Source organism: Chrysochloris asiatica, unplaced genomic scaffold, assembly GCF_000296735.1.
Source record: "Chrysochloris asiatica unplaced genomic scaffold, ChrAsi1.0 scaffold00132, whole genome shotgun sequence".
In the NCBI taxonomy this organism is placed as follows: domain Eukaryota; kingdom Metazoa; phylum Chordata; class Mammalia; order Afrosoricida; family Chrysochloridae; genus Chrysochloris; species Chrysochloris asiatica.
In genome coordinates this window covers 2,197,264-2,217,543 of record NW_006408650.1, presented here as the reverse complement: position 1 = coordinate 2,217,543, position 20,280 = coordinate 2,197,264, and the positions used below count along the sequence as shown (strand labels likewise).

The 20,280-nt window shown below is 50.2% G+C and overlaps 1 protein-coding gene across 2 annotated transcripts in view; it reads left to right on the top strand.

Moving 5' to 3' along the window:
* Positions 1-20,280, top strand: part of RPTOR (regulatory associated protein of MTOR, complex 1) — a 383,851-nt gene that overhangs the window by 203,612 nt on the left and 159,959 nt on the right. For both annotated transcript variants that reach the window (XM_006869519.1, XM_006869518.1), the window contains exon 5: positions 6,774-6,920. In XM_006869519.1, coding sequence (XP_006869581.1) covers positions 6,774-6,920 — 147 coding nt within the window. The remainder of the gene's footprint in view (positions 1-6,773; positions 6,921-20,280) is intronic.

The following is a 20,280-nucleotide window of genomic DNA, read 5'->3' as shown; positions in this document are numbered from 1 at the left end:
ATTCACAAGGATAAAATGCTCACAGCTCACTCCACAAGCCAGAACTCAGCGTTATTGTTTCACCTCCTGTGGACCCTGAGAACCATGCGCTGGCACATGTGGATGTGTGGACGGAAGCCTCCTCTGTGGCCTCATGTCCAGGGAATGGGGGTGGCGGGGGGCTGCTGGTGAGCTCCATCAGGTGGAGCTAGCGGCCTGGCTTCTTTGACGTTTAATATAGTCTGACAGATAGAGAGGAGTGCAATGAATAAATTCTCTGAAACCCATTTCTGTGCCTTTGTTTGAAATGAAAACATGGCCTTGAATGTGGCATTCATGAGAAAGGAGAACTGCTTGGGTGGGAACTCACTGTACCGGCCATTCTCCGGCATTCAGGCGGCCTTCAGCGCACACAAGGGGCCTCTGAATCCTGTGCTGCAGAGTTGACTCTGCCGAGGAGGCCTAGGAAGCTTGCACAGGACGAGGAGACCGTCTCTTTCTGGGTGCCTTGTTCTGCTCCCTGCTCACTGCTCACTGCTGCAGAGCTGTGAGCGCAGGCTGCTGGTTGGGGGGCTGGCGGGGAGGTAAGTCTGGCCTTCAGCTTGACAGACGATGGCATCTTGTGAAGATGGGGAATGAGATCCCGGTGCTCATAACAATTCCTTCTCAAAGGCCATTCTCCCTGGTATGATTTAATAGAGTGCCTTCTCAGTCCCTGAGGAATGCGGACTTCCAGATTGTGGCCGTCGCACTGACGTGATGCTATCGTGCGCATCCTCGATGTCCGTGGGGTGGGAGGGGGATGCTTCCCCTCAGAGGACATCTGTCTGGTGATGCTATTGTGTGCATCCTCGATGTCCGTGGGGTGAGGGGGGATGCTTCCCCTCAGAGGACATCTGTCTGGAGCGATTGGGTGATACTGGGTGCTATCCTCTAGTGGGTAGAGGCCAGGGTGTGGCTTTGCACCCTAAAGTGCATAGGATGGACCCACAGTAGGGAAGGTGAGAAGCTCTGATGGAAAACCGACGGCCACAGGGCTTCCCCGCAGGCCTTCTAGGCTGAGGCCTGACTGGCAGCCGCCCTATGTGGACGATGCTCGGGGGGTAACTTACTTAAGCCGTTCTCCGTCTCCTTGTAGCTCAAAACCATGCACCTGAGAGCTATTCCTGAGGTCTCTGCTGGCCTCATGGGGACCGTCAGTAGTGGCAGAGTGTCCTCCTAGAGCAGCTGTCCACATTAACTCATGTGGACATCGGAGTTCCAGGGGTGGTGCTGCAGGTTAATGCGCTGGCTGGACTGCAAGGTTGGTTTGAACCTCAAGGTGGGTGGTTCAAACTCACCAGCAGCTCCTCGGAAACCCTATACAGGGTCCCTAGGAGTCAGAACCAACTGGAAGACACTTAACAACAACTCAGTAACTTTATACTGCAAAAGTTTAGACAGTTGTTAAAATAGATCTCAGCTCAAAGACCCAAATCCTGGAAGGTAACATTTTCAACCCCTTTAATTGCTCTTGTCTGCTCAGCGCCCTGACTGTCAGACAGACATGTCACTAAGAAGGCTGTTGCGCTGTTTCTCGGGAGCCTAGACTATTGTGGGCAGTCAGCAGACAGAGTATCCCCAGCATACAAAGCACATTGGTCTCCCATCCTGCTGCTGGAACCCCTGGACCAGGAGTCCTGTGGCTACGTCCACACTCAGAGCAGCAGTGAACCAGGGAGCCCTGGGGATGGGCGGGGCTACGAGATGTGGTGTTAATTTCCTGCTAGCATTTCAGGAGAAAACACTGTCAAGTGTAGCATTCGCTGAAGCATTTTCCTCTTTCATTATGCAGGCTCTGTGCAATATATTTTTGCTATAAAAATATCACAGTAAACCCTGGAGGTCAGCCATTCCCCTCCCGTATACTGTTTGTGCACATTTTGTCTATTTTTAGTGTAAGTCATTAAAAAGAAGCTGGTGTGATACTTTGCCCCCATATACACCTTTACTTCCCCGGCTAGATGTGGTGCCCTCCCCCCACACACACCTTTACCTCCCTGGCTAGATGTGGTTTTTATGGTAGCTGTCAGCCGCAGACCTCTTTCCTCGCAATAAACTTAAATACCTCGTAGGCTTTTTAACGGCTGTGTCATATTTTATACTATAGAGGCAGGGGAAGAGGAAGAATGGTTTGGTAAGCAATTCTGTTTGGGGTCTTGTATTTAAAATGCAGTTGTCCTGGTGGCACTGTGGGCTAGGCCTTGGCCTGGCAGTTCAAACTCATCCAGCGCTGCTTGAGAGAAAGATGAGACCTTCTGCACCTGGGTAGATTTATAGTCTTGGGAAACCTTATGTAGGAATCTTCTCAGTGGTGGTGGGTTTAGGTTAGGGTTCGTCATCCCTGTAGACCATCCAGGGCCAGCTCCTCCGTCCTCCTGCTCTACTGCCCCTGGTCACCTCTTTCCCTCCTTGCTCAGTGGAATGGCAGAGGGTGGGCAGCCTCCGTACTCTAGGCCTCCAGGAGTTGGCAAATGCATGTTGGAATCTTTCCAAAAATGGATGCAGCGCTGGGGGTGCTCACTTGTCTGTGCCAAGAAATTTGCCGACTCATTGGCAAAAATCCATACTTGTGCCCATTCCAAAGGGAGTTGTCCCAACGGAATGTGGAAATCATCGAATAATGCCATTTTTATGACATGCAAGTAAAATTTTTCTGAAACTAATTAGCAAATGGTTGCAACAGTACATCAGCAGGGAGCTGCCAGAAATGCAAGTTGGAAACACAGGAGGCTCTACATGAGGACTATCATTGCTGGCTGAAAGCAGAGGACACTTCTGCTTTATTGACAATGCAAAGACTTCCGACTCTGTGGATCATGACAAGTTACGGATTACATTGTAAAGAATGGGTACTCTACAACACTTAATTGTGTTTATAAGGAGCCTGTTTATAGACCAAGAGGCAGATAGTCCAACAGAACAAGGAGATACTGAATGGTTTAAAAGCAGGAAAGATATGCGCCAGGGCTGTATTCTTTCACCGTCTTTTACTCAGTCTGTATGCTGAGCAAACCATCTGAGAAGCTGCATTATATGAAGAAGAATGTGTTTTCAGGGTTGGAGGAAGACTCATTAACAACCAATAATATGCAGATGACACAACCTTGATTGCTGAAAGTGAAGAGGACTTAAAATACTTACTGATGAAGATCAAAGACTTTAGTCTTCAGGATGGACTGGGCTTCAGGGTAAAGACACTCAAATCCTCATCTCTGGACCAATAAGTAACATCATGGCAAATGGAGAAAAGATTAAAGTTGTCAAAGACTTGGTTTTGCTTCATCAACAGTCAACACTCATGGAAGCAACAGTCAAGAAATCAAACCACGTATTATTGCATTAGGTAGATCTGCTGCACAAGACCTCTGTAAAGTGTTCAAGAACAAAGGTGCACCTGACCCAAGTCATAGTGTTTTCAGTAGCCCTATATACATAGGAGAGTTGGCATTGAACAAGGAAGACTGTAGAATTGATGCATTTGAGTTATGGTGTTGGAGAAGAATATTAAAAGAACCATGGACTGCCAGAATAACAAACAAATCTGTGTTGGAAGAAGGACAGTCAGAATGCTCCCTAGAAGCCAAGATGACCAGACTTCACTTCATCTCTCGTACTGTAGACAAGTGGTCAGGAGGGACCAGTGCCTGGAGAATTACATCATGCTTGGTAAAGTGGAGGGTCCGCATAAAAGAGAAAGACCCCCGATGAGATGGATTGATACAGTGGGAGCAGCAGTGGTCTGGAACGTAACAAGTGTGAGGAAGGTGCAGGACTGGGTGCTGTTTGGGTCTGGTGTGCACGGGGGTCTCTCTGAGTCAGAAGTGACTCAGCAGCACTGGAGACCGAGAAACCACCACGGTGTATGCTTTAGATTTTTAGAAGTACTGCGGAGCTGCCTTCCAAACAAAACTTTGTCAACATGGGACGGAAATGAATGAATGATTGATCCTCGTCATCGTTGGCTATCCCAGGATGAATCACACACTTTCTCTGAGAATGGCCTGTTGGTGGTTTTGCCTGTGTGGTCTGCAGCAGACATTTAGATGCACACACATTCTTAGTACAGGTCCTGTCATAGTCTTCCTCCATTTGCTGGTCACTAGGACATGTTTTTGTCAGCATTTCTGTCTTTTTTTTCTTAAGATTTCCATGTGTGAGGCTTGGTTAAGAAGGACTTCCTTTAACCAAGAGGTTACAGATCTTCCGTTTCATTTTCTTCACCCTTCCTGAATTTGTTTGTAGAGAGCCCACGTGCAGCAGTGGGCGAAGCTTTCTTCTCCCCGATGTAAAGCGGCACTCTGGTTATAGTTTCATATGTGGGGCTCTTCTGGGCTGGTTTGGTTATACCGTGCTCACTGATACCGACCTGTAACGACCATCGATGTATACAGTGTATCTCATTACTGCTGGTGAGAGTCCCTGCTCTTTTCTCCATTACATTTTCTCCCTGTCTTCTGCGTTTCTCTCATGCACGAATGTTAGAATCCACTTGTCACAGTCCACAAAAGGAAACTCACCCTGCTGCTTGGACTGGGCTGACACAGGCTCTGTAGAAGAGAGAACAGGCATCTTCAGAAGTCCTCACAGGCATCTTGGGGGTGGGGGGGAGTTCCCAGTGCCCCCAGGATGTGGGACATGATCACAAAGAGCCCGCCCGCAACGCTGGGTGGCCAGTGGAGTGAGCACAGCTCTCTTTGGTGGCGCAGCTGCACGCTTGGCACTCACGCACACACTCAGACGAGCACACGCACACACGTGCTCTCTTGTCGGGGTCTGTCAACAGGCAGAAGAAGCCTTGGCAGCTGCCTGCACCTGTTTGGGCTCGCCTCTGTCCTTTCTCCCTGTGGAGTTATAAACAAACCTCCAGGCAGTTCCAGAGGCGGTACGCATGGCTCAAATGTTAGGAACAAACCCGCTTTTACTGTCGATGCACAGAATTTGGTTTCTGCCCGAGTTACCCCACCGGCGCTTGGCACACAGAAGAACGGCTTTGCAGTGCCGACACCGATGCCTTGGCGTCTCTCCAGTGGCCTGAGGCGCGGACTCCTTTTCTACTGGCGTCACTGGGTTTCTGGGCACCAGGCGCTTGGGGTCAGTGATCTATCAGGAGCCGGGATTGCTACTAGGAACCTCTTGTTCGGTGATTTCTGAAAAGTTTACAAGGCTGAAAGCACATGCACCGCTTACATGTGAGTGTGTTAGATCCAAGGACAAGATTGGAGACGGGCATGGCCAGGAGTGTGTGCAGGGCGGAGCTGGGGAGCGAGATGAGGTAGGACTCACACTGCACATCCAGGAGGTACCGCAGGGCTGCCCGCTTGGGTCCAGGACCGCCCACAGGCACCTCCTGTGTGACCCGATGTATGCCCTCCTCCAGCCCTCTCACACTGATCCAGGTCCTCAGATGGCCCAGAACACAGGGTGCGTCCTGCCGCTACTGCCAGTGTGTCTCTTGGCACTGCCCACCCCGACCCCGTTCTCAGGTCACCTCCAGGGCCCCAGGCAATTGAGTAACTGTCCACACCCTTCAATCAAGGAGAAACGTTTAGATTTGGAAGGTAACCAAATCTTAGAACTATTGCCTTTCCCCCCATGTGCTCTGTTCATGGCTATTTATAGCACATATAAATACACGTGTGGGAATACCCTGTCAGCCTGTGATGTATTTGTGCTTATAGTCCCGCTCTTCTCACGCCTGTTCGGCTCGTGTGTCCATCCATGTGTCCACTCATAACTGGTCAGCACTGTCGGCGTGTACGTACAACATCACGTAGCTCTGATGCCTTTCACACTGTATTCGCAATGTCTTCCTTTGCTAAGACCTCCCGCCACCCAAATGACGTGTGTCTACCCTCTGGTTTAAATGATAACCTTGAAATGCATGCCGGCTGGGATGAGCCTGTGCGGTCTAGGAGGTGGAAAAGTTTGGCTGTACGTGGTGATGGCTACTCCACATTCCAGTTTACCTCCAGGGGCAAGGGCGTCCCCACGCATGTTAGAGTAGAAGTGTGTCGCTCAGGATGTTGGTGACGGGTGTTTTGGGAGTAAATTTTCAGGCCTTTCTTCTGAGGTGTCTCTGGTTGAGCACAAGCCTCCAGTCATTTTATTATCGAATGTGTTCACTGTTCCTCGTGTTATTGGATTGTATACTTATAATGCGTCAAAATGGACCAACTTCCACCTGTGCTTTACATCCCAGAAGCAGGCAGACTGGAGCAGCTGACCACTGTCTCCCCGAGTAGCCTCTCCTGCTGGACACAACCTGCTCTTTACATGGTGTTTGTTCAGTGCCCTTGGGCACTTGGGGAGATGGTACTGGCAGACAGTTAGTTAGCAATGAACTGGGGACTCCCTGGTAAGCCTCAGAGAAAAAGTCCCACCAGGAAAAAATCCGTCTGCACAAGGCTGCTGAGTAGCAAGAAGCAATTTACTTCCGATTTTAAACTCAGGATTAGAGACTGAGACGTTTTATTTACTAACTTCCAAACAAAACACAGAACTAACTGGACTGCATTACTAGCAGAAAAGCCGCTCGCCCGCTCTTGGGGTCCAGGAGTGACACCAGCAGAGAGTCCCCGGGCTTCGGGCAGCCTGCACCTTGTCTGCTGCAGCTTTCCTGAAGCAGAGCTGCTGCGGGTTCTCCGTGCGTCTCTACTCAGGGAGTTGCAGGTCCGTGGTTCCGTTAGAGAAGCTGTGGTGAGGGTCTGGAGGTCTGTGGAAATGACGCGCTGGTCTTGCATTTTGTGTTCCAGAACTACACACAGTACATCCCGCTGTCCATATACGACCTGCAGACCTGGATGGGCAGCCCGTCCATATTTGTCTACGACTGTTCCAACGCTGGCCTCATTGTGAAGTCCTTCAAGCAGTTTGCGCTCCAGCGGGAGCAGGAGCTGGAGGTGAGCTGGTGGGACAAGGGTGGGCAGCATCCTCAGGTTCTCATCCCTGGAAGACAGGCGTGCTCGTGCTGAGTTTGAGGACAAAGTGCCAGGCAGGTATTGCTTTGTGTCATCTGCTCCGTGTTGGGGCGTTGCTAGAGTTGATGTGTACCGGCGGTCTCCACCTCTGAAGTTCAGTGTCATAGTAAAGCAAGTGCACTGATTAGCGGAGACATGGACCAACTTCTGGTCACCGTCTTCAGCTCCCTCCTGTCAGCATCTTGCTTGTCATCCCAGGGTCTTTCTTCTGTTCTGTTAAAAAGAACCTGACTGAAGCCTAGTGATGGAAAGCAAGCAAAGACAGTTGCCGCTGGTAGCTTCTGCGTGGAGTGGGAGAGGCTGTGTCTTGCACGGATAATGAAGAGATAGTCTACCTGGTTGTTTTAATTAATATTTGATGTTTGCATTAGACAGTGAACTCCAAAAAGAAATTGGAGAGGCAGTTTCAATTATGAGGCCTCCACCTTGTGCCTGAACAGGAGTGTCAGAATAAAGCATTCTGCCGCCTCGAGGGGACCATGAATTCCAGTTGGTTGGCAATGAAGGAAATTTCCATCCAGGAACAAAACATTGCCCCATACCTGTTTCCTCGAGCCTTGGGATAGATTCCATCTTAATGTGTTGCCATATTTCCCCCATTTCATCAGAGTCTATTGCTGAAAAACCCAACAGTAAAATTGGAAATTAGAGTTGGTAGAATTTTAAATGAACGTTTCTGGAGGTCAGTGTTTTGTTTCTAAATTGAGTCCTTATGCAAAGCATTGTCTCCGAGTGACAGACAAAAATGACTCTGATCCTTGGAAAGAAAACCAAGCGCCCGCCACTAGGGACTTTCGTGCGTTGTGTGAGAGGTCAGGTTTTGTGTCAGCTCATTTGTATCCAACTGCTAGCCATTCTCCTGAGGCCTTCTCCTGGGAGAGGGTACCCAGTGAGCACTCAGGGATCCTGGCCCGAAGAGGCAGTTTCCTTTCCTCACAGCAAGTAAGAAGTGTGCTTTCTTCTTTTTCTTCTTTTTTTTTGCATTTATGTTGTGTAAGTGAAAATGCCAGACATGTCTAAGGGTCCTGCCTGTCCTACATTTACATTGACAGTATATAATGAAAATGCCCCATCTGTGCGTTTGAGGGATGAGACGTTCGATACAGCATGTCTCATGTGCGCCAGGAGATGTTTACTCTCCAGCACTTTGCGTATCTGTTCGCTCCGGGTCATGTGTGTTCCCTGTGTGTTACAGGGATGAATCAGCCCAAGACACTGTTCATGTCATCGAAAGCAGCAAAAAGGACTTGCATGCATCATTTTGGGGGAGAAGCATGTTTAATTGACTAACTCAGATCTTGGAGGATATCAAGTGAAAAATATTTTGGGGAGCGGCACATCAAAACCGAGGGAAAGCTCTGCCATATATGTTATAATCAGTCCTATATATTTATATTGATTATTTTATAGTCAGCTCTGGTTTCTACCTGCTCTGTGTTTCGTTTTGTTTTTAACGAACTTTGTAGATAAGTTGTGTGTTTTTCAACCACACTTAACTCTTCCTGGCTTTTGTTTTGCGGGTCTCTGGCTCCCAGTTAGTATGTTAGTGTTGGCTTTAATCATTTTACTCTCTGCCGTAGAGACAGCAGCCTGGCATGGCCTCCTAGATTTGTTCTTTTAGAAAATCTTCCCTCTTTATCATAAGCCAGATTCTTCATCATTTTATTATACGAGGGAACTTCAAACAATTCCATTCTGTTTTCATTCCATTTTCCACAAACTTTTTGAAGTGCGCTCATACGTGGTAATACTGTTTATCGGGTATATGATGACATATGAACAGAAAGAAATTGTCGGCAACTCAGTATACAGTGCTAAAAAAATGGAGAGGATAAAAGATGAGTAAATATAATATGCAGAAGAACGGTGACTTGGACCAGAAAGCCCTTAAGTAACCAACATTAGCACAAATGGGAGCGGCAGGAATTTCCAGAGCTGATCACCAGCTTTCATACCCTCCCCAGCACCGTCCGTGTGCTGGACCCATGAGGCCCCTCAGAGGAACACTAAGGGTGAAGCAAAAGACGACGTCAGAAAAGCAAAGCTGAAAAGGCTACGTGTGCCAAAACCTCATCACCGCCGGGAGAATGTGTACCTACCATTCAGCAGTGTTCTGAAGAGGTTTCGTTCAGTCAGAGTTCTTAGTGGTTTGAAAATTGAGGATAAGCCATTTGAATATGTTATAAGAGAAAAGCGTTTTCAAACCTCTCAGCTTTCGGTGTTAGACTTTTAAAAGCAAGTATCCTGAGTTCTGGTGCTGTAGGATCAGTACAAGGTCGGTAGTTCAAACCCACCGGCTGCACCTTGGTAACCCTAGACAGGGTCGCTGTAAGTCGGAACCGACTTAATAACAACAAACATCATTACAAATTAGAATGTCGTTGTTAAGTGCCATGGAGTTGGTTCCGACTCACAGCGACCGTGTCTGGGGTTTCTGTGGTTATAAGTCTTCGTGGGAGCAGAAGGCCTTCATGTTTCTCACGTCAGCTTAATGTATGACACAGTTAAAAACTGTCCGTCATACAGCAGCCCACCTCCCAGTGAGAATGCTGCAGCCGTCCAGACGCCTGCAGCTCATAGTGACTCTGCATCCCAACAGACAGCCTCGTACATCTCCATAGGGACAGGCAAGCTCATCCTTCTCTCACACAGTAGATGGTGGGTTTGAACCGCCAACCTTGCAGTTAGCAGCCCAATACTTAACCTACAGCACCACCAGGGCCCCTTGTGTTCCATGAAAATCCCTGTCTCGGTTCTCTAGTGCTGCTCTAACAGAAAATCTACAAGTGGATGCCTTCATAACCAGAAATGAATTTTCTCACAGTTTGGGGGACTAGAAGTCTGAATTGAGAGCGCTGGCTCTGGGGGAAGGGCCCTCTCTCCTGTGTGGATCTGGGAGCTTCCCAGTGCAGGGACCCAGGTCCATAGGGTGCACTGCACTCCGGGTTCTTCTTTCGTGGTGGTGGTGGTGGCGGCTGTGTAGGTTTCCAAGGAGTGGCTGGTGAGTTTGAACCACTGACTATGTGGTTCATACCAGACTTGCAGACACTGGTAGCAGGTCCCTTTCTCTCTGTTCATGGCTCTCCTTTAATGTTTCACAGGAGATTGCCTCAAGCTCCCCTCTAGTCCTGTAGATGGCTTCCTGCCTCATTGACATCCTAGAGGTGAGGAGAGACAGTGCAGTCTGTCATGATTGATCACGTCAAATCCCCCCATGGGCTGATTGTCTCATATTCCCCTCATCAGGAGGGACAGCTACGTCTTAACCGCTAAGCTGCTGAGACCCTGGCCCAGTCTAGAGTACATAGACCCTAACTATCATGTGGCGCTGTGGGCTAATGCATCAGACTGCAGAGTCATTTGAACTGCAAGGTTGGTGGTTCAAGCTCATCAGCTGCTCCTTGGAAATACTATTCAGGGTCGCTATGGGTCAGAACTGACTCAACGGCACTTAACAACAACATCACAGGATAGGTCCACAGAACGACCACAGTCCTAAGTCTTCTTGTGTGGATCACTGTGTCTGCACATGGTATGTTTATTCTGAGTCTCTAACTTTAGGTTACCTTTCTCCTGTTCCTTACTCTTCTTCTGCCACTGTTGCACCAGGTGGGTAAAGACCAATTTTTGTACAAATATTCTTAAGTTGCCATTTCTAGTTTTATCAATTCTGGATGGGCTCTCCTAACCCCTTGTTAGTAAGATTAGGTTCTGAGCTTACTTGCACTTTCTTGGCCTCCGCATTCCCACTCCCATCCTCGACACTTCCACTTGTACACCTCTGTCTGACATGAGCCAGTCTTCCACGCTTTGTACGTGGGCTGATTTTAACTCAGACGCACATCAGCCCTCACTGCCTTGATTCTGACTGTGTGAACGTTGTGCATCAGATGGCTTATAGGGAAGTGCGATTTCCATTTTATAGCAGTTTTGTGAGTTGTTTGTTTGCGTATCCTGGACATTGTTTTACCTTCCCTCACTTTCCAGTTCTCAAACATAGCTTCCGGTCACTGGATACGCCCTTTTCCCAGAGTGCTTCCTTCCAGCTCTCCATGTGGTAGTTGGCAGCTGTCATCCTGGGAGGTGTCCACTGTCTGATCCCCAACCCTCACCCTTTTGCCTATGTTCTGTTCGAGCATATCCTCAAGGAATGTCCTGAGAAAGGCTGTATGAATGTTGTATTTCTCAGACCTCAACTGCTGGTGTTCAAAACACTGTCAGCTGTGAGTCATGGGAAATCTCACTGTTGATGGTCAGACCTCTCTCAGTAATGAAGACCCCCACGTCAGTGCCGTCAGGGACCCAGGCTATCTTTCTCTTGCCCATCTGGTAACCCTGCGTGCTATGTCAGCATCTCATCTGTCTTTGAGCAGGACCAGGTGGCCGCGGGGCAGTGCTAGCTAAGTCTATCTCTCCTACCAGGAAAGATGAGGCTTCCCAAGAGCAGCCCCGCACACGCTGCTGTGGATGTCGTTGCTAGGACTGGGTCACATGGCCATCAGCTATAGTGGGAGGGGCGAGAGGAAGTAAGTCCTGGGATGGCACTGTGGGATGAGGCACTGGACCTCAGGGTCAGTTTGAACCACAAGGTTGGCGGTCCAAACTCCCCAGCCACTCCTTGGAAACTCTACAGGGTCTGTGTGAGTTGGAACGGACTCAACGGCACTACACAACGGCACCTGAAGCTGTGGGGTGGCACTGCAGCATAAGCACTTAACTTCAAACCTCAAGGTCAGTGGTTCAAACTCACCAGCTGCTCCTCAGAAACCCTGTGCAGGCTCACTATGAGGTGAAACCAAATCAGTGGTACTTCACAGTATCCACAATGGGTTATCTGACGCCAGCAGCCACATCGCACATTCGATGTCTTCTTTCTGCCCATGTGCGTGATTGTCACTAAACAGCTGCCCTTCTTACTGCTTGCTGGGGGTGAGTGCATGTGTCAGCTGGTTTCATTGTCACCATAACCAAGTGCCCAGTGATGTGCGTGTAACCCTTGGTCTGCAAAAAGTTCGTGAAAACACCCCATCTTTCCAATGAACTTTTTGAAGTCCCCTCATATATAATAAGATAAAGAAAATTCAAGTATTTGTGTGACAACATTTGTCAAGGGTGTGACTCTACTCTGTAAGATGAGAACAGAAGGCGAGGTCCTATGGGAGCTGACTCTGAAGAGTGGTCTGTCCTCCCTGCTCCCAGCTAACCTTGCCCTGAAGAAGACAGGCATAGATGCAGTGGTTCAGACCTCAGCGAGGTCTTCCGTCTGACCTGTGAGGGTCCGTGTGTCGAGGCTGAGGACAGCAGTGCCTTATCTTTGACAGAGATCCCAGGTTCTCTCAGACTTAACACACTGGAGGGCTGACGTTATGGAACCTGGCAGGTACTGCTGTAGATGGACACAGTGCACTGGGCCTGTGGGGTCAGTGGCAGAAGTCAGGCCAGCAGCTCTGGACCGGGGAGACAGGTGTGGTACTGATGCCGTAATACTCTGCCTCAGGAGGCCCCTATGTGTCCGAGTACAGCTGTGCGCCACAGGATCCTCAGTGGCTGAACTGGGGAGAGTAGACACCAGATCTTTGTTCCCAGGCCCCCTGGGTGGACCCGTACCTGCAGCCCTTCAGTTAGCAGCTGAACATACGACCGCTTACCTCAGCTTCTCAGGTTATTGGAGGCACCCGACTGGGAGGTGTGTGTGTGAGTCGGCAGCTGCTCGTCTTGCTGCTGTTAGGGGCCGTGCTGTGGGTCAGGGGTCTGCTCCTGGACAGGTGATGCTGCACTGTGGTCTCTGCAGCTTGCTCTTGGCTTCCTCTGCACCCTTTTCAGTGCAGTCATTTGTGGCTTTGAAAGGCCTTCTCGTGTCTGAGCCTCTCCAGCTCCCTGTGTCTTTCATCGCCGAGGCTCGTGCCCAGCAGCAATGTCTCCTTTGTTGTTTCCGGCATTTAGGCTACAGGGAGAGGCCTGCTGTGCGGTGTACCTGGGCGGGCAGCAGCCGGGGCGTGGGTGTTGGAACACAGAGGCCTTTGTGAGTCTGGACACTTCCCCCAGACATTTGAACCACTGTCTTTAGACAGACAGACTCCTGAGTGCTGGACCCCTGTCATCAGGCCCCCAAGGGAGAGCCTCGAGCCTCTCAGGCCAGTTCCAAGCCCCCTCGTTCGAAGGTGACCACATCACCTTTGTGTACCGCCTGCCTCCTTGTGACGAGCTGTGAGGTGTTTCCGAAACAAGTGAGTGTCTGCTCTCCCAGGAACACCACCGGTATTTAAAGTGCGGCGTTTTACAGTCTGCCGAGTGTTTTTCCGTTGAATCCCTCTGCCAGTCCTGTGCCCTGGGACCGTCCTGGCCTGGCTTCTCTGCAGCTTGTAAGGGAAGGCTCTTGTCAGAGGGAAGAAGAAATGTAATTTCCCTGCACGCAGCACGGAAGGCCTCGCCGCCGCTGGGAGGAGATGAACTCCCCAGAACAAAGTGTGTCATTAGCAGACAAGCGTCCTCACAGACACTCCACAGCCAGTCTCCTAGAGCCATCCTTTACCCAATTAATTTAGCAATTAATTATGTTTTGTCTTGTAGTCTCTCGTCTATTGTTGTTGTCGGCTCTGATATAAATCTCGCCTGTAAACCTGTCAAGGGTGCCTCTTATGAAGTAGGTGCTCGGGAAATATTTATAGATCTGACTTGATAAATAAACCGACTTTCATATAAACCACCTTCAGCCGTCGTCTGTAGGGTTGCCTCTGCTGCATTGACTGTGTTTGATCTTTTATTGATTTGTGTGACATGTTAAAAAAAATAAGCAAAGTATTGGCACAGATTCATGAATCTAACATGCTGTTTACTGTCTCCACAGCAGTGGAAGCTTTCTCAAAGTCGGTCTTAGAGTTTCAGGTCTCTCTTTCTCTTCAGCTGCTTTCCCCTCTCTGCAGAATGTACTTATGGGTCCTGACTGCAGGTCTCTTCCACCGAGGAGCAGGGAGACATATGTGCACACGTTCACACACAGACTCAGACTCACATACATACACACACTTGATGCCACCAAAGGCAGAGGGGGCTCCAGCTCCACCCCCACCCACCCTGTCATGTGGATGGAGCCGCAGGCTGGTCACGCAGAGAGTAAGGGCTCCGGATCGCTGGTGGATCAGGCTCCCTTTGAGGGGTGTTCGGTGCTGCCACGGCCTTCTGGAACCTGACCAATGGCGGTGGACGGAGACAGCTCAATCTTCGGGAGTTTGGGCCGTACCTTGTGAAGGGGATCCAAAGTCCCCTCAAGCAGGGGTCCAGTGCCCCCACCCCTGGTGGCAGGAGCGAAGGCACTTGAGCACAGAGCTCTCTCCTGCGCGCTGCTAATATTACGTGCTCACAGACTCAATTACATTTAGTACTTGGTGGCAACACGAGAGAAGGCCCGTTCTTCCCGCCTGTTTCAGAGGGAGAAAGCACAAACCTCCTGTAGGTTCTCACAAAACTACCACAAGGGGGGCCTTTGTTGTTATTGTTGTTGTTATATGCCATGGAGTCAGTTCTGACGCATAGCGACCCCGTACGGCGTTTCCGAGGCTGTCAGTCTTTAGGGGAGCAGAAGCCATTAACCAACAGAAGTTCATTCTCTCAGTTTAGGAGGCTGGGAGTCCAGATGCGGAGTGCCGCGTCTAGGAGAGGCTTTTTCTCTGTGGGCTCTGGGGAAAGGGCCTGCTTGCCTCTCAGCATCTGGGGGCCCAGCAGGCCTGGAGATGTCCATGCGTCTTGGCATCAGTCTTCCCCTGGATTCAGGAGCGTCACAGTGCAGGGATCCCGCTCCATACCCGGCTCTTCATTCTTGGTGGCAGTAGGTCCATCTGAGCTCTACTTGCCTGTTTAGTCTCCTTTGTATCTCAGAAGACATTGGCTCACAACGCAGCCTAGTGCCGCCGATTCGGTTCTGTCCTACAGTGTCACCATAGAGGTGAGGATTTACAGGGCCTAGGCGAAATCACATCATGGGGTGATTATGTCCTATTAGATCTTCTCACATGGGTGAGAACCACTGAGAAGCCTGGCCCAACCAAGGGACAGGAACCATCCTATCACAGGTGGAATCTTGAAAGTCGTCAGTCTCTTCTGTTACGCCATACTCTGTGTGTGGGGACTATTAGGGCCCCACACCCCCTCTAGTTCAGACCACCCTGCTCTTCTTAACCTCTCCCCAAACCCCAGAACAGGGCCCCCCATGACTGAAGTTTGACCACCCTGAAAGCAGAGGCCATCTCTCCCTGGGACAGAGGCAGCTCCAGTCGACCTCCCCCTACGCAAGGCTTCCCCAACCTCGGTGGTGGATGCTTCCTGGTCAGAGTGGCCAAGGAGGACTTTGTTTCTGAGCACATTTGCTGCTTGGCAGCCCCAGGCCCCCTAATCACCCAGAAGAGCTTGTAGCATCCAGGGTTTCTGAGATAGACAGTCTTTCTGGAAGCAGCCAACCCCATCTTTCTCCCAAACTGCTGCACCCTGAAATTTTACTCTAAGGACCCCAGAGATCACTATTGGCGCTGCATTTAGGTGCTTTTCAGAGACCCTAATGAACAACCCCTTCTCCACTCTGTGGCAGCTAGCTTGTCAGCGATGGTAGTGTGAGAATTTAAAGGCAAAATAATGATCTTCTCTTGATAATGTGCGGGGCTGTAGGATTTTTGACTATCTCCCTTTTAGTTGATGATGCAGAGTCATTAGGGAGTGGAATTTGGTTATAATTTCTAATTAAGCATCTTCACTGGGTGGTAGAAGAATTGTGAAGCATTTAAAAGCTGTTGAGTTGGTAACAACACAGAGACTAAGGTGATGGACCATCCATTAGGGCCCAGTCTCAGGAGAGTTGTGACGAGCAGGTGTCCTCATCCAACATGACTGTCCTCTCTGCTCTCTGGGCCTAGGTGGGAGAGTCCCAGTGGAGATACCACTTGTGTTTCATGTTAATAGCGGGCAGGTGCCACCTTCCGACAGTGCATTGTGAGTCTCCACTTTGCTGGTCTTGGTGCGGTCCTATCGCTCAGCACTTGTACAGTCAGTTGATTCATTTTCAGATCTCAGTCTGTCTTTGAACTTTTCCAGAAATGCCCCTTGGTTATCACACGCTGTTGAATTGAGAACAAAAGCTACTCTAAGCCAGAACTGGAATTCTTACCAAGTAGCTGTTATTTTCAGAAACATACTAGCTCAAGACTGCTCAGAAGTTGAGGAATTTTTTTAAATGGTGCTTTCAAGCACTTGGCTACTAAACAGAAGACTGGGCGTTTGAAAGTCTACCTAGAGATGCCGTGTCTACCATCAAGCTGGTGATCTACTTCCAGAAAAGCACAACCAAGCTGTCTCTGTGAGGCAGAGTTGGATGGACTCCGCAGCACCTGGTCTGGCGTTGGGTGCCTCTCTGTAAGGGGTGTTGTTGTTAACTGCTGTCAAGTCAATTCTGACTCTTAACAACTCTATATAGGGTTCCTGAGGAGCAACTGGTGGGTTTGAACTGTTGACCTTGTGGTTCAAACCGACCTTGCAGTTCAGTGCTTTATCCTGCAGCGTCACACCAGGATCCCGTGCCTCAACTCCCACGTCTGAGAGAATAGTAGGAGTGCCTTGTGGCAGGTGCCTTCCGTGTCCCATCAGTGCATTCTGACACTCAGGTAGCTGGGCATGGCAGGCGTCACCCCCGATGGTGCATGGCCTCTCCTGAGCGCCCTACAGTACCAACCTCACTTCACCCACTCACCGGGGAGATGCACAGATGGCTTTTTTGGACCCAGTTGCCTTGTATCACATCTGAAGACTTTTCTGGCTCCTCCCCAAATCTTCCAGAAGGCTCTGGTGAGCTTTGAAGGATGAACATTTCCCTGCATTTGAGTCTCCAGATTCCCCACAAGAAGACCTGGCTCAGCCTTACTGTGTTAGGAGGAGGGTGGCTCATCCAGGCACCTTCTGGGAGCTCTGGGAGTCTCTGAGGCAGGCAGTTTGCAGAAAGTACTTCACATTAAAGGGTTAAGCAACTCAGCAGATCAAATAGGTACTTTGTATTCCTGGATCAGCAAGCTTGAACATGATTCATGGCTGGCACCCTTCTGCTACAACATCAGGATGTTTGTTAAACAATTGTTACTGAGTCTCATGATCCCTAAGCCCCCACAGTGGTGTGTGGTGGGAAGGGAAGGGTTATGGCCGCCAGTGCTTACAGGGACCCTTCCAGCGAGGGGTGGGGGCATCCCAGCAGACACTGTGTCCTGCTTTGGACTCCTTTGCAGTGGGAATCCCCTCCTGCCCTGGTCTCTCCACTGTGAACTGGTTGGATTTCTAGCAGGGCCCAGGAAGGTAAGATTCTAGTGGGATAGAGACGTTTCGGTGTCTGTCTGATCCCTGTCATCAGACCTCCACAGGTTGCCAGTGGGTCCCATGCCGGGTGGACAACGAGCTCTAAGAGATTGGCCTTGCCCACCCTCCCTCCCTCTTGTGTCGTAAAGGTGGCCTTGGTGTGAAAAACAATCACTCTGGGAAATTGCTAGATTTCAGAATGTTGATACCGAGGCAGCCAAAGAATGGAAGGTGGCAGGGTTTGGAGGCGGCAGCTTGTTGTGGTGTCTCAGCTGTTTAGAAGGAAGCCAAGCAGGAGAAGCCACCACTGATCGTCTGCTGCATTCTCCCCACCAGGAGGTGCGCCCCTGGGAAAGGGAGATGGGGTGTGGTGTGGCGCCTGGTGGCCGCAAACCAGCCCCTTCTTTCTACTTGAGCTGGTTTCTTTCATTGATCACCTACGGCCCATTCTCATACCTTCTCCCCAGGTGGCAGTACCTCCGGAGTGCATGCTCCTTAGTTGGTTTCCACCACAAAGGCCATGGAGTAGACATGTCACCCCCGTGCACAGCACACACCGTCACCGTCCTTGCACACTGGAGTCTGCGGTTTGACCACTGTGTCTGGAGTGCCTTCTGTCCTGAGGGCTCATCTCCCAGAGCTGTCAGGATAGATTACCAGGTCTTTCTTCCTAATCTGTCTGAGTCTGGAAACTCCACTGAAACTTGTCAGCCCTGGGTGAGGGTGTCTCTTTCAGCATCACACAAACCACCACAGAAAGACAGACTGACAGACAGACAGGTGGTGGTGAAATGCTGTAGGTTGGCATGAGTCTCAAACTGACATTGCAAACTGCTTTGAGATCTGCTCCCTATGAGGTGCACCCCAGTCTCACAGTGTAGGGTGAGCACTTGACTCTGTGAGGTGCGCCCCAGTTCCACCCCAGCTTCACTGTGTAGGGTATACGTTGCTCACTGGCCTGCGTAGAGGCCATGTGAGTCGTGCTCTGACTCGGGGTGGCCTCTCTGAGGGGCTTCCTACATGACTCAGGGCTGAGCAGCCACAGGAAGCCGTCCCCCGTCCCTCCCCCTCCCCCCGTGCCGCTGGAATCTCATTTCCTGTGTGGAGCGCCTCATAGGCTGACTCATGGAGCCAGAGCAGGGATGATTTCAAAGGTGGTTCTGCCTCCCACTTCCTCTGCATTTATAGCCCGCTCTCCTAGAAATCCCAGTTTCTGTAAAAACGTGTACAATTTATTCATTATTAAGCAGCAGTCATCAAAATCAGACGATACATTGCACTGGGCAAACCGGCTGCAGAAGTGTCTCAAAAGTTTCCAGACGCAAATTACCTCATAAGCACGCAAAAGCTGAACAATGAATAAGGAAGACCAAAGGAGACTCGATGCCTTTGAATTAGGGTGTTGACAAAGAGTACTGAAAGTGCTCTGGACTGCCAGGAGAATAGGCGAATCTTTCTCGGAAGAAGTACAGTCAGAAAGCTTCTTAGAAGCTAGGATGGCGAGATTGTCTCACGTCCTTTGGACAGTTTGTCAGAAGGGACCGGTCCCTGGAGAAGAACATCATTCTTGGTAAAGTAGAAGGTCAGTGAAAAAGAGGAAGACCCTCAGCGAGGTAACTGGTACGGTGGCTGCAGCGGTGAGGCGCAGGTCCAGGCTACGCTTTCTTCTGCTCTCCATAGGCTGCCTGTGAGCTGGAACCAACTCGACTGCACCTAACAACTACCTAGGAGAATTGGGTCTGTGCTCCGTGTCTGGTGTTCCTGGCATAGACGGGATTATTCATGGAAATCTGCACCCTTGAATACCTTCCATGGGAGGAATTTTTTTACATGAAAGCAAGGTTTTATAAGCAGTAATAATTGTACTTAGCATGACCGGTATGTAGGGAATATCCCTGAATGAACTTAGCTCGGTGTATTTAGGGGTGGTAGTAGGTGCCATCAAGCTGACTCGGACTCCTGGTGACCCCAAGTGATGCAGAGCGAAGCGCTGCCCCGTCCTGTGCCCCCTCTCAATCACCATGTGTCTCCCTGAGGGTCCCCCTCACCCTCGCTGACCATTTGTTTCACCAAACATGACGTCCTTCTCTAGTGGTCCATCTCGCACGTGTCCAGAGCAAGAGAGTCAGACTGTATTCTGTTGTGATCCATTTTCAGTGCCTGGTTTTTGGAGGCGGGTTGCCAGATCTTTCTTCCTCATCTCTCTTCTCTGGAAGTGCTGCTGGTGTTTGAAATACTGGTGGAGGTGGCATGGCTTCCAGCATCACAGCAACACACAAGCCCCACAGACAGGAGGTGGCATGGCTTCCAGCATCACAGCAACACACAAGCCCCACAGACAGGAGGTGGGAGGCATGTATTTATGGCCTGGGAGAAGTGCTGTGAGAGAGAACCTTGTACAAAGTGTCCCCACTGGGCCGCAGGTGGGTGTCACAGGTGCGTGTGTAGATTTAGGAAGTCCAGATGAGGTAGTGGAGTGAAACTCGGGGCTGTTGTCCCTCACTCTGAACCGTCCCATCCTTCAGCAGGGTCTCTGTCGTCATTGCACAAGTAAACAGCTTGAGAGAAAACTTGCCAACCTTACAGGTTGGCATAAACGGCAAAGAGGGTCAGCCCAAAAGAGGAAGACCGTCAATGAGAGACTAGGAAGAAAGACCTGGTGATCCTCCAAAACCCACCTGGTAGAAATGGATCACCACAGAATACAGTCTGACTTGCTTGCTGTTGACTAACTTTGAGGTATCGTGGAAAGTATGGAGCAGAAGGAATTCTTAGACAGGGGCAGAGCTGAGGCCTGTGCGTGCTGTTGCAGGTCCTGGAACGGAGTAGGAGCCGGCCTGGGGAACCAGTCGGCCTGACTCGTTGCCTCCTGCTTGTGATGTGTCAGCGCTGCAACAGCGCCCTGCACCTGCTCTGCGGAGCGCTGTGTGGTCAGCGGTGTGTCCACATAGGCCTG